General features: G+C 57.2%; 2 protein-coding genes across 2 annotated transcripts; one reads left to right on the forward strand and one right to left on the reverse strand.

Moving 5' to 3' along the window:
- Positions 1–4: 4 nt before the first annotated feature.
- Positions 5–2,851, reverse strand: LOC117860995 (uncharacterized). The gene has a single exon (XM_034744444.2). It carries the CDS (start codon positions 2,302–2,304, stop codon positions 214–216), a length of 2,091 nt encoding a protein of 696 aa, XP_034600335.2. The 5' UTR covers positions 2,305–2,851; the 3' UTR covers positions 5–213.
- Positions 2,852–6,596: 3,745 nt separating this feature from the next.
- On the forward strand, positions 6,597–9,025 carry LOC117862131 (sorbitol dehydrogenase). The gene is made up of 3 exons (XM_034745647.2): positions 6,597–6,932; positions 7,646–7,713; positions 7,813–9,025. Exons 1-3 carry the CDS (start codon positions 6,812–6,814, stop codon positions 8,722–8,724), a joined length of 1,101 nt encoding a protein of 366 aa, XP_034601538.1. The 5' UTR covers positions 6,597–6,811; the 3' UTR covers positions 8,725–9,025.
- The last annotated feature ends 3,000 nt before the right edge of the window (positions 9,026–12,025 follow it).

Here is a 12,025-nt window from a genome sequence, read left to right on the forward strand (position 1 = left end):
GAACTTATGAACCCATATTCTAGATATTTTTATTTGGAAAGCAAACTCTACACTATACATCTTACAGTTTACACTGAAAGAATGGCTGAAAGGAAGAGCACGGCACACACACTGACACTGCCGAGCTGATCCCAAAAGAATGCTGCTTTACAGTGAACTGAAACTGTACCAATGCGCCAAGCTGAGCTGAAGCTGCGGCTGCAATCTGCGCTACTACACCTCGACCGTCCTCTGGTTGAGCGCGGTGTACCTCCACCTCTCCTTCTCCACGAAGTCGGCGTCCAAGAACTTGGCCACGAACGCCCACAGCCTGTAGGCGTCCTCGAAGTTGCTCAGGAACCCCAGCGACGCGTTCACCACGAGGATCCCCACGTCGCCGGCGGCGTCCTTCCTCCTCTTCCCTGGCGTGACCGGGACCGCGCCGCCGTCGTCGCCGATGTGCTCGAGGACGGCGGCCCTGTCGGCGTCGTACTTGTCGGAGAACCAGATGTTGCGCAGGAATCCGCAGGTGAGGGAGATGCCGTGGCGGTCGGCGAGCTTCTGCACCAGCGGTGGCGCCACCCGCTCGCCCTTCCAGTCGAACACGTTTAAGGCCAGCGACGGGCCCCGGTCGAACTTGACCCGCGGGCCGTACAGCCTCACTAGCTGGTGGCCGCCGCCCTCGGCGTGCGGGTGCCGCAGCTTCTGCAGCGCTACCACCAGCCAGTTGCTGATGCACCGCAGCCGGTTGCCGATGGCGATCAGCCCCAGCGCGTCCGCGTGGTCCAGCCCCCGGCACTCCACCTCTATCATGGCACTCTCTTCCTCCTCCTTCGCCGGCTGCTCTGCTCCATGGCCGCCGCCGTTCTGTGCTCCCGGCTCCTCCTGGTAGAGGAAGCCGTTCTCCTCGCTGATCTCCGCGGCGTCGTCGGGCTGCATGGTCATGCTGCGGGTGATGGCGGTGGAGCTGAGCGGGCCGGAGAAGGAGCTGGTGGTCTCGACGTCGGCGTCGTCCAGCGGCGGCGGCGGGTCGGCGAGCTTGGGGAAGCTGCGCGAGTGCTCGAGCTCGGTGGAGTAGCCGTCGTGGAGCGACCAGCGTCGGGCGGGCACGATGCTGACGATGCCGATGCTGCGCGCGATGACGGAGCGCTCGAGCGCGGCGAGGCCGGTGGACCTCTTGACGAAGAGTCCCGCGAAGCCGGAGGGGTTCTCGCCGAACACCTTGAAGAAGTTGCAGACGATGAAGTCCGGGCGGATGAGGGAGAGCCCGAGCGTGTCGAGGTCCTTGGTGCCGAGCGCGCAGGCGTCCAGAGCCACGTGCCACCCCTGCTCCTGCGCCGCGCTCATCCACAGGTACGGGTACCTGGCGCCCGTCATGCGGGAAGCCAGAGGGAACACGAAGAGCCCGCGCCCGCCGCCGCGCCGCCGGCCGCGGCACAGCTTCTTGCGGAGGTCGGCGCCGTGGATCCGCATGCTCGGCCAGGCGAAGCTCGCCGGCGTGACCTCCGCGCCACGGCGGCGCGCGCTGTCGGCCATGGCGGCCACGGCCTCGCTCTCGTAGTCGTACACGGGGAGCAGCTGCTTTCCGGGCTGGAACGAGTAGGACTCAGCCAGGAGCCGGAACGCGGTGGTCCGGTTCGCCGTGCACACCATGGCGTACTCGTCCTCGGGGATCTTGAGTGACGCCATGATGCGCCTCGTCACGGCGGCGCCGACCCCCGTCGCGGCGTCCCCGCATTGCACCTGTGCCCGCAGGCTCGCCGACTTGTACGCGATGTCGAAGAAGGGAGGCTGCCACGCGACGGACGCCGCCGATGCCGGCGGAGCGGAGGTGGACGGCAGGGACGAGTTCATCTGCGCGTGGGAGAAGAGGTTGATGCCGGTGTAGTCGAGGCACACGTGGCGGTCGAGGTGCGGGTACTCCTCGTCCCGGATGGCGTCGGCCCGCGCCAGCGCGCCGTACAGCGGGAACGCGGCGGCGAACTCGGCGTAGGCGTCGGGCAGCGGCGGGAGCGACTCGTGGTTGGTGAACTGCGCCCCCGCGAGCAGGCCCGACGCCGCGGCCTTGACGAAGTTGTGCCGCGACGTCCTCGTCGTGGTGGTTACCGTCGCCGCCGACGCCGCCGTGGTGCTCCCCCGCTTGGCGCGCACCGGCACGCAGCCGGGCAGGCACAGGTAGAGGTCGCGGTCGCGGTCTCGGTCTCGGTGCTCCCGGTTGGAGGCCGCCGGCGCCATCTCGTCTCCGCCTCCTCCTCCTCCTCCTCCTCCTCCTCCTCCCGCCGGGGCGTTCTTGCTCCTGAGGTATTTGTTGATGAGCACGAGCATGGTTGCCTCATGGATGGGGGGAGCTCTTGTCCCCGCGCTCGGCGAGTTGCCGTCCGCGAGCTGTCACGGCGCTGGCGACAGCGACGGCGCGGCCGCCCAGTGGCCGCATGCGGCGCGGCGGCCGGCCGCGGCCTGCCTGCCCCCTTGCCGGGTCGCTTCCCCCTCCCCCTTGCTGCTGGCTGCTGCCGCTGGCTTGATCAACGCCGGGGTGTGCGCCAGTGGGCTCTCCCGCTGCCGAGGAAAGCTTTGTTTTCTTTTTCGCTACCGGTTTTCAGGTAGCAGAGGTGCGTGTGGCTCGCGGCCTCATCACTTCATCAGAGTGACAGCAACCTACAGAGCAGAGAAAAGCTTCAAGCATCCGGCTCCCCTACGGCCTCATCGGGTCAATGACATCGTGCTGACCAATGACATGATTGCTCACTCCGTGTTATTTTCTGGGAAAAAAGAAAGAAAGAAGCGATCTTTCTGATTGGGTGTGAATGTCTCCGACTCGCGGAATCCACGGCTTGATGTCTTCCACCTCCTGCGGTGCCGGCGCTGACCGGCTTCGTTCGTCTCGTCGACCTCCATCGCAGCCGCCGTACAGCATGTGTGTGAATCCAAAGGAATTACGGCGCGGTTTTTTTTCCCTTCATTTACTACGCTGATGATGAAAACCTCGAGTCGTGCGTGCAGTAGGTCGTCGCTACGAACGTCGACACGCCGCGGCGGGCACCGAAAGAAGGAAGAGGAGAAAATTCTCGATAAATTGGGGGGGAGAGGAGAAAGCAACCGCCGGCAGGGGGACCTCGCCCGTCTCGTCGGATGCGACGGCAATTCCGACCACACGAAGCAGCGACAGCGGCGATCGCTCGCGCGCGCTGACTGGTTCAACATAGTATGGCGCGCCAAAAACAGCTGCTCTGTTCTTCCGGGGGGGTTCTCCGTCACTGTAAGGACCTTCGCTTCAGCTTATAAGCTGGCTGAAAAGTCGAAACGGCTGATTTGTTGTGAGAGGAAAACACTGTTTGGTGGCTGATAAGCCGACCGAATAAGCTGAAGCGAACAGGCTCTAGACTATAGGGCGACCGCGAGCGGTAGAAGAAAAACGCACGGCCGGAGAAGAGAGCGGAGGTGACCGGTAACAGCGCCGTGTGCCGGCCGGGAGCGCCGCCCCCGGGAGGGTGGCGGCGGTTTTGGGCTGACCAGTGACCAGCAATCGCCTCGGCTCTGGCAACCATTGACGGGGCCTTCTTCCACTGATCGCGCGGTCGGCCGGTCGGCATTGCAACTTGCGACATGCATGTGGGGCAGAGCATGACGGCGGGCGGGAGGGGGCCGTGGCTAGTGGCGCGTCCACGTCGGGGAAAGCCCCCGTGGCCGAACGGCACATTCTGAAACAGGATTGTTAAACCGGTGCAGGAGTGTTGTCAGTAGACGATAAGATTCCTGCTGATTGGATGATGATGCTGTCTACAGTAGCAATCACCATCTGGTATTTGCGGTTTGCCGGAGGAGAGAGAGCGCAGCAGGGCCAGATTTTCAGCAGGATCCCAGTTGACTGTTGACCCGGGAGTGGCTGCCTGGCTGCTACAAGCCTACAATGGCATGCACTCGTTCAGACTTGCATTGGTTGCAGCCGCCTGAAACCGCTACAGGCAATCTCGTCGTCCTTGTCGTTGGACAGGAGGGAGGGCTGAAAGAGAAGCAAAAAGAAAGAAAGGGCAGCCGTTTGTTCACAGCGATCGATAGCATGATTGATCGGAGCCGATGGCAGTGGGCGATGGCCACGGCGATCGGCGAGTGAGGGCAAGTGAAGTGCCAAGTGTGGTGGTGGGGGAGGGGTCGCGTCCCACTCGGAAGTGGACCGCACGCCAGCCCGCGCGACCGGTTCAACGATCGCGACGCCGGGAGAGGCGGAGCCGCCGCCGCCGCGCCCCCCCCCCAAAAAAAAAAATCCCACGCGGTTTCCCGGCCTGCTCGGTGCTCCTGGTCCGCGCGGTGCGCCGACCTGTACGTGTCCCTCGGTGCCGACGTCGAGGGTCCGAGACCACCACCGCCAAGCCACGGACTTTTACGACGGCGATGCCGATGGGGCTGATGGGACGGTAAAAAACGCCACGGTAAACCTGTCGGCGCCTCCGTGCTGGGTGGTCAGCCCCGCGCCGTAGCTTGGCCATCGTCCAAGTAGCGACTGCGACGGCGAAGGTGCCGACGATTACACTTGCGTTCGGCTGTGGGTGGGCGTCTCTCCTCTCTCCCTGCAGGTGGGGTCGCTGGGTGTCAGAGAGTCAACCATCAACTGTCACCTCTGCGCGTACGGTAAGGAATGTGAGAGGGTTCCTATTCCATGGAATGCTGCCCCTGCCCTGCATCCGCAGGTACAGTAGCGACATCGTGCTAAACGCGATGCTGATCAGGGACATGCACTGTACCTTGAAGCCTGCAAGGCGGGGCCGGGCACAGGGACATTCTTCTCATGGCGTCACCATCGACCCACGTGTCTTTCCTTCACGCATACACCACTCCACTCCGATCCAGATCCATCGTGAGCGGTTTGGAGTCGAACGTGATCCGGCGTGTCATACTCTCTCCATGCCGGATTACTGATCGTTTCGAGTTTTGGCTTTTCAATTCGGCACGATCGCATCGGTGGTGACGACGACTGGACGAGACGAGAGGGCAACTGGGCTACGGGGCCTTGGAGGGCCGTGTCTGTTCCCCTCCGCGCGAGCAGTCGTCGGCCCAACCTCTTCCTGGAGACTCGATGATTAACGTACGGCCCATCTCACTATAAACTCTCCAGCGCGAAAAAAGAAGAAGAAGAAGAAGAAACAGAGATAGAGAAAACGTTCGGTAGCAGACACTGACAGTGCGTCCGATACTCCTATTCAGAGTTGAGGCCTGCGTCATTTAGATGAGAGAAGAAGCTTTATTTATTGTATTTATTATAAAAATTTAGAAGTCCAACCCCTGCAATATTCATCAGAATTTTTTTAATAATCGTCATGGCATGCTCAATTATCTCTTAACCTAGCTATGCTAGGCTCTACAACTATTGTTGTAGCTCATCATATGTGCTCTATGCCCCCCTATCCATACCTAGCTACCGACTATGGTACACAACTTTCCTTGTTCACACACCACATGTGGATTGGCGGATTTCTAAGGCCTAGTTTGGTTCGGTTGCTTATTTTTAAGCACCCGTCACATCGAATGTTTAGATACTAATTAGGAGTATTAAACGTAGACTATTTACAAAATCCATTATATAAGCGGAGGCTAAACGGCGAGACGAATCTATTAAGCCTAGTTAGTCTATGATTTGACAATGTGTTGCTACAGTAAATACTAATGATGGATTAATTAGGTTTAATAGGTTCGTCTCGCCGTTTAGCCTCCACTTATATAATGGATTTTGTAAATAGCCTACGTTTAATACTCCCAATTAGTATCTAAACATTTGATGTGACATTTGCTAACCAAACGTCCCCTAATAGTCGGTGGTGCTGCACATGCAGCCATTTTTATGGTAAGAGACTATGATCCATTTCTACGAAGCTTAAGGATGCGTCTCGTTCGTCGTCAGGCTGCTGTCGCCGCCGGTCACCGTCTCCCGGACGCGACGGAATCCAAAAGATTTGGGCCCTACCACGAGGATACGTGGACATGATACGCATCTCGTGCGTGACAGATATTCATTCATTATCCCAGGATCACGCAACAGATACCGTGGCAGACATGTTCTAATCCCTGGCTCCGTCCATGGAAGCACAAACATTTTGCGGCCGGGGCCAAAATAAGGGGGGTGTTAGTCCCTCCTAAAATTTCTGCGACATCAAATATTTAGATACTAATTAGGAGTATTAAATATAAACTAATTATAAAATCAATTGCACAGATGGAGACTAATTTGCGAGACGAATCTATTAAGCCTAATTAGTTCATGATTTGACAATGTGATGCTACAGTAAACATGTGCTAATGATGGATTAATTAGGCTTAATAGATTCGTCTCGTGAATTAGCCTCCATCTGTGTAATTAGTTTTATAATTAGCTTATATTTAATCCTTCTAATTAGCCTCCGAATATTTAACGTGACACGAATTTTAGGAGGTCCAGACATCAAACACCCCTAAACCACCGTGCCAGCGGATGCCAAGTGAACCCGGCGGCGCGACCACAGGAACCAGAGCGCCTGCGGCTCAACCGGCGGCTGCGTGAGAGAGGCAAGAGGCGAGGCGGGCGAGGCCAAAGATCTCACGCGCCCTTGGCTGTCCCTTTCCACGCCGCTCTCAACAACAGATAAGCATGGCACCTCAGGCCGCGGCGTGGACGCTTCTCGGCTTCGAGATGCCGTCCGCGCCTGCGTCGGCATCGGCGCCGGCGTCACGCCCCCGCTATAAATTCGTCACACCGCCCCACCTGCTCCTCTCACTCATTCACTGCTCTGAGTACAGTGCCTGCCAGTCAGTAGGTGAGTGAGGTCAGTGAGCGAGGGGCAGGGGAAGGAAGGGGGAGAAGGAGATGGGGAAGGGATGTCAAGGGAGCGGCGTGGCGGCGGCCGGCGAGGTGGAGGAGAACATGGCGGCGTGGCTGGTCGCCAAGAACACCCTCAAGATCATGCCCTTCAAGCTTCCGCCCCTCGGTACGCGATGAGTCTCTGTGTGTGTCCGAGTTCTTGCTGCTTGGCTGATCTTGTTCTCCTAGGATTTATATATTCTGCTGGCAGATTAGTACTAGTATGCCTTTTGTTTCCCCTCTAGAAATCGACAGGTTATCGTGCAAATCGGTCCCCGACCGTGCAGAAATCTAGGTAGCCCTGACAAGATTCAGTCTTTTTTACATTATCCTGTCCTGGTTGCACGTGTTGTAGTCAGGAATCGAGATCCAGGATTTGGATCCGCCATGGTGTAGAAATTATGGCCTGGTTTAGTTTACCTGCTTATTTTTAAGCACCCGTCACATCGATATTTAAATTAAACGTAGACTATTTACAAAACCGCGGAGGCTAAACGGCGAGACGAATCTATTAAGCCTAATTAGTTCATAATTTGACAATGTGTTGCTACAGTAAATATTTGCTAATGATGGATTAATTAGGCTTAATAGATTCGTCTCGCCGTTTAGCCTCCACTTATGTAATGAGTTTTGTAAATAGTCTATGTTTAATACTTCTAATTAGTACCTAAACATTCGATGTGACACGTGCTAAAAATAAGCAAACGGAACCACTGCAGTGTCAGACAGTAGGCAAGAAGGCATGCTGATAGTAGTGTTGTTTTGGATAGTCTGTCAGAAGCCAGAACGCGATTACTGTGGTGTTTAGGCATGCTGACAGTGAGAATTTGGCATTTTCAGGCCCCCATGACGTCCGTGTGCGCATGAAGGCAGTGGGGATCTGCGGCAGCGACGTGCACTACCTCAGGGTGCGTGCGTTGTTCATCGATCCATGGATGGATGGAGTTTAAGAAAAAGGAAATCAGATTGCATTCGTAACATGGATGTCACTTCCTGAATCATCGCAGGAGATGCGCATCGCGCACTTCGTGGTGAAGGAGCCGATGGTGATCGGGCACGAGTGCGCGGGCGTGATCGAGGAGGTTGGCGCCGGCGTGAAGCACCTGTCCGCCGGCGACCGCGTGGCGCTGGAGCCCGGCGTGAGCTGCTGGCGGTGCCGCCACTGCCGCGGCGGTCGCTACAACCTGTGCGAGGACATGAAGTTCTTCGCCACCCCTCCCGTGCACGGCTCGCTGGCGCACCAGATCGTGCACCCGGCGGACCTGTGCTTCAAGCTCCCCGACAGCGTGTCCCTGGAGGAAGGCGCCATGTGCGAGCCCCTCAGCGTGGGCGTCCACGCGTGCCGCCGCGCCGGTGTCGGGCCGGAGACGGCGGTGCTCGTGATGGGCGCGGGGCCCATCGGCCTCGTCGCGCTCCTCGCCGCGCGGGCCTTCGGCGCGCCGCGCGTGGCGATCGTGGACGTGGACGAGCACCGGCTCTCCGTGGCGCGGTCCCTCGGCGCGGACGCGGCGGTGCGGGTGTCGTCGAGGCCGGACGACGTGGGGGAGGAGGTGGAGCGGATCCGGGCGGCGTTGGGCGGCGCGGAGATCGACGTGACCCTGGACTGCGCCGGGTTCAGCAAGACGGTGGCGACGGCGCTGGGGGCGACGCGCCCCGGGGGGAAGGTGTGCCTGGTGGGGATGGGGCACAACGAGATGACGGTGCCACTGACGTCGGCGGCGGTCCGGGAGGTGGACGTGGTGGGCGTGTTCCGGTACAAGGACACCTGGCCGCTCTGCATCGAGTTCCTCCGCAGCGGCAAGGTGGACGTGAAGCCGCTCATCACCCACCGCTTCGGGTTCTCGCAGCGGGAGGTCGAGGAGGCGTTCGAGGTCAGCGCGCGCGGCCGCGACGCCATCAAGGTCATGTTCAACCTCTAGGCCGCGGCCGCCACCGCCGCCGCCGGCGGCTGCGCATAAAATAAAGTACTTTACCGGTGGCGAGTATATGCCATGGCGTTGGATTGGATTGGAATAACCATCCGTGGCTTTGTTGCTGCTTTCGCTGTGGCTGGTTGTTTGTTGCTGTCTGGTCGGTCTGACTGAGGGAGGGCTTTCAAATGAACTGGAACGGGCTGTCCAATTTTTTGTTGGGCCAAACGTCGCCTCTAATTCACAGGAATGGGCTTCAAGTCCGGAAAGCCCGTTCCGCAAAGATATCCAGCCTATGGGCCTTTCCTTAGAGCTTCGGCCTGCGAACGACTTGTCGAAGCTGACGTGTCCGCCCATGTTACACTGCAAGCTGCCGCAGCTCAGCTCAGCAGAATAAGATGCAGCTGTCAAGTGTGATCGCGACGGCACGGGAGCAGCGTATTACGGGGCGTTTCAGCTTTTTTAGTAACGATTATCTGGAAATCTAGCCACTCTGAAAAGTTGTTGTCCATAAAATCTGCTAGTAAGAGAAGTAGAGTGTTTGGCAACCTGATTTTCTGTTAGGGACATGAAGCTCGACGGTGGGGTGGAGCTCAGCGGCCGACAGTATTGACGGGCTGGGATTCTTAAATCTCCGGTCGGAGGGGCCATGGCTGACGCCAACAGGAGGTAGAGGGGGTAAAGGAGAGTGTGTGTGAGAGGTTCGATCGGCAGCCACGTGGAAAAGATGGTCGGAGCTGGGAGGGGTAGGCCGGCGGGTGGAGCTCTGTTTGGCATCGGTCTTCGGGGGCGTTGCTGCTAGTCGATGCTGAGGGGTTGGCGGGCTTGAAGTCCCGATGGTCGGGAGAGCAGCAAGGCGCGGAGGGGTGGGCGGTGGGTCACGGACTGGCCGGGAGGGGCTGGCGGAGGGGCCGGCGGCGACGCGCTGACTGGCCGAGAGGGACCAGCGGCAAGGTGCGAAGGGAAGAGGAGAGGGGGGTGCTAGAATCTTCAGGATTTTCCCGCAATCGGTATCCCGCCCGATTCTGAGGTCACGTTACACGTTCGCTCCAGAGAAAATCGATTGCTGTGAAATCAAACGTGAATTGCGGCATTTGGGAGGGGTTGTTTGTTTTTTTTCCAATCGAATCCGGCCAGAATGGGAAACAAAGAGACCTACATGTAGCTGGCTGGCTGCTCGGTCTAGCCATCGGCGGAGGAAGACGACAAGGATCGCCTTTTCCCAGGAACACGAGCCCATACAGCCAGGCCCGGCCCGGGGGGGGGCCTGGGCCAAAAAAACGGAGGGGCCCATCCCATGTATGCATGTATAGTACAGGACTATACGTCTACAAGCAGCAGGCCAACAGTTGGGCCAGGCCCATAGCAGAAGCAGCAGGCCAACAGCTCCACCAACCAACGGATGAACGGATCGAATTCGATCAATGCCCTCCGTCTGCCTGTTCGCGTACCCTGAATCCCTTCGCATGCCCTCCGCTTGATTGACGCCTGCGCGGCTGCGCCTGACGCCTAGTCGGTGAAACCCTGACTCCCTAAGTTCCAGATGCCTGCGGCCTGCGCCTGACGAGTGACGCTTGACGACCGTCGGCCCACTGGCGAGTTTGCGAGACTGCGAGTGACGACACTCCTCCGTTCCTCGACGGCTCGACGGCTCGACGCCTCGACTCGACCCTCATCTCCTCTGCGGCTCCGCCGACTGATGCAGTGACGCAGTGACACGGTGAGTTCATTATTCATATCAAGATTCCTACGAGATACCAATCGAATTTGACCTTTGGATGTCCTGATCCGATTGATCTCCATTATCCAGGGACTTGCCTCCGACCTTCCGACGCCGACGAACGCCACAGTCCACACAGGCAGCCACCAACTCACCGAGCCACGGTCAGAAGTAAAATAGAAAACTTATATAATTTACGAATAATTTGATTAAGTCGGTCCTATACGTTAGTACATTTGTAAGTTACTAATTATCTTGTGAAAAATTCTAGTGCCCTCATATCATCTAAAAAGCATGCATCGAGCAGTAAGAAAAGGAAAGGGAAGAAATGTTAGAAGAAATTTTTGATGTAATATAAATTGTTTGATATGAATGTTGCTTTTGGACACATGATCTAAATATTTTATTATAATTATTACTGCTACCACTACTTTTATTAGTATTGGACCCCTCTTTTAGTTTCGCTCCGGGCCACAAAATTCTTTAGGACCGGGCCTGCATACAGCCTCCAAAGGCAAGTGGAGTGGTGGGAGTGATGGGAGAAGCACGGTTCGATGGAACAGTAGTTGCATTCATTTTCCACCCGCTGCTGTCACTTGTTTTTCGTTGTTTTTCGTTTCTTGAGGAACGATCACTGTCACTTGAGATATACAGTACTCCTATGCAACATGTAATGGTTCATGTAGCAGTTCATTCTGTGGCAGGCATATATGTTCGTTCGACTTGTTTTGATCACTAGTGATCCGAATTAAATTCTGACCTGTTGTTTTGGTGGATAAAATGTTGAGGCTTTTCTTTCTTTATTTTCTGTAGTCCTCAGCTCTCAAGTGCATTCATTCATCACTCATCAGGCCATGGATTCTTCAGGTTCAAGTAACGGTTCAACAAAATTCGATCACCCGCAGAGCAGATTATGGAATGTAATGTAATTTCAGTTCCATAAAAGCTAGTCCAGAAACAACGGGGGAAAGATCTTATTGTTTAGTTCGTGAGCAAAGCTAGTGGTGGTGCACAGTATTGTAAGTAGAAATCGGGTGCGGGGCGGAGTCCCCCCGCGCGGAGACTGGAAGCGGGCGTCGTCTTCGCCGCGGCCGGCCGGCCGGTTGCTTAGCCGCTTGGAATGCGCGGTCGGCGGCCTCGCCCAGCCAACGGTGTCGCGGCCTGCCCTGGTTTCCAGGACCCGGGTGTGCGTGTGCCGGCATTTGTTTAGCTTAGATTATTTGGTCTGGCAGCGACACGAAATGGATTGGGTTGAATTGCGGCGACCGACGTCCGTGCCGGGTGACCGACGCGTGCACCAGCGCGGCCGCAGCTGATTTGCCAGCTACTTCCGGTACGCCAGGGCGTCCGTGGGCGCGGCCGCCGCTGCTGTTTTCTTTGACACTTTTGGGCAGGCTGCTGGCCGATCCAAGATGGTACTTGTACGTGAGGAAACCATGGCCAAGTTGTACAGTTGTGCTATCGCGATGCATTCTTTATGCTGAGGTAGCAGCCGCATGGTTATACAAATACAATGCCTACCACTCGTGTTATTGCCAAAAAAATGCCAACCCAAGACCCGTCTACGTACAACCCCCCTCCCCTCCTGCT

Source organism: Setaria viridis, chromosome 6 (genome assembly GCF_005286985.2).
Source record: "Setaria viridis chromosome 6, Setaria_viridis_v4.0, whole genome shotgun sequence".
NCBI lineage: Eukaryota > Viridiplantae > Streptophyta > Magnoliopsida > Poales > Poaceae > Setaria > Setaria viridis.

Excerpts from the sequence above, each read along its gene's own strand:
- LOC117862131 (XM_034745647.2), top strand. The coding sequence starts at position 6,812 with ATGGGGAAGGGATGTCAAGGGAGCGGCGTGGCGGCGGCCGGCGAGGTG. Across the intron at positions 6,933-7,645 it reads CTTCAAGCTTCCGCCCCTCG|GCCCCCATGACGTCCGTGTG; the intron begins GTACGCGATGAG and ends TGGCATTTTCAG. Across the intron at positions 7,714-7,812 it reads GCGACGTGCACTACCTCAGG|GAGATGCGCATCGCGCACTT; the intron begins GTGCGTGCGTTG and ends GAATCATCGCAG.
- LOC117860995 (XM_034744444.2), bottom strand. The coding sequence starts at position 2,304 with ATGCTCGTGCTCATCAACAAATACCTCAGGAGCAAGAACGCCCCGGCG.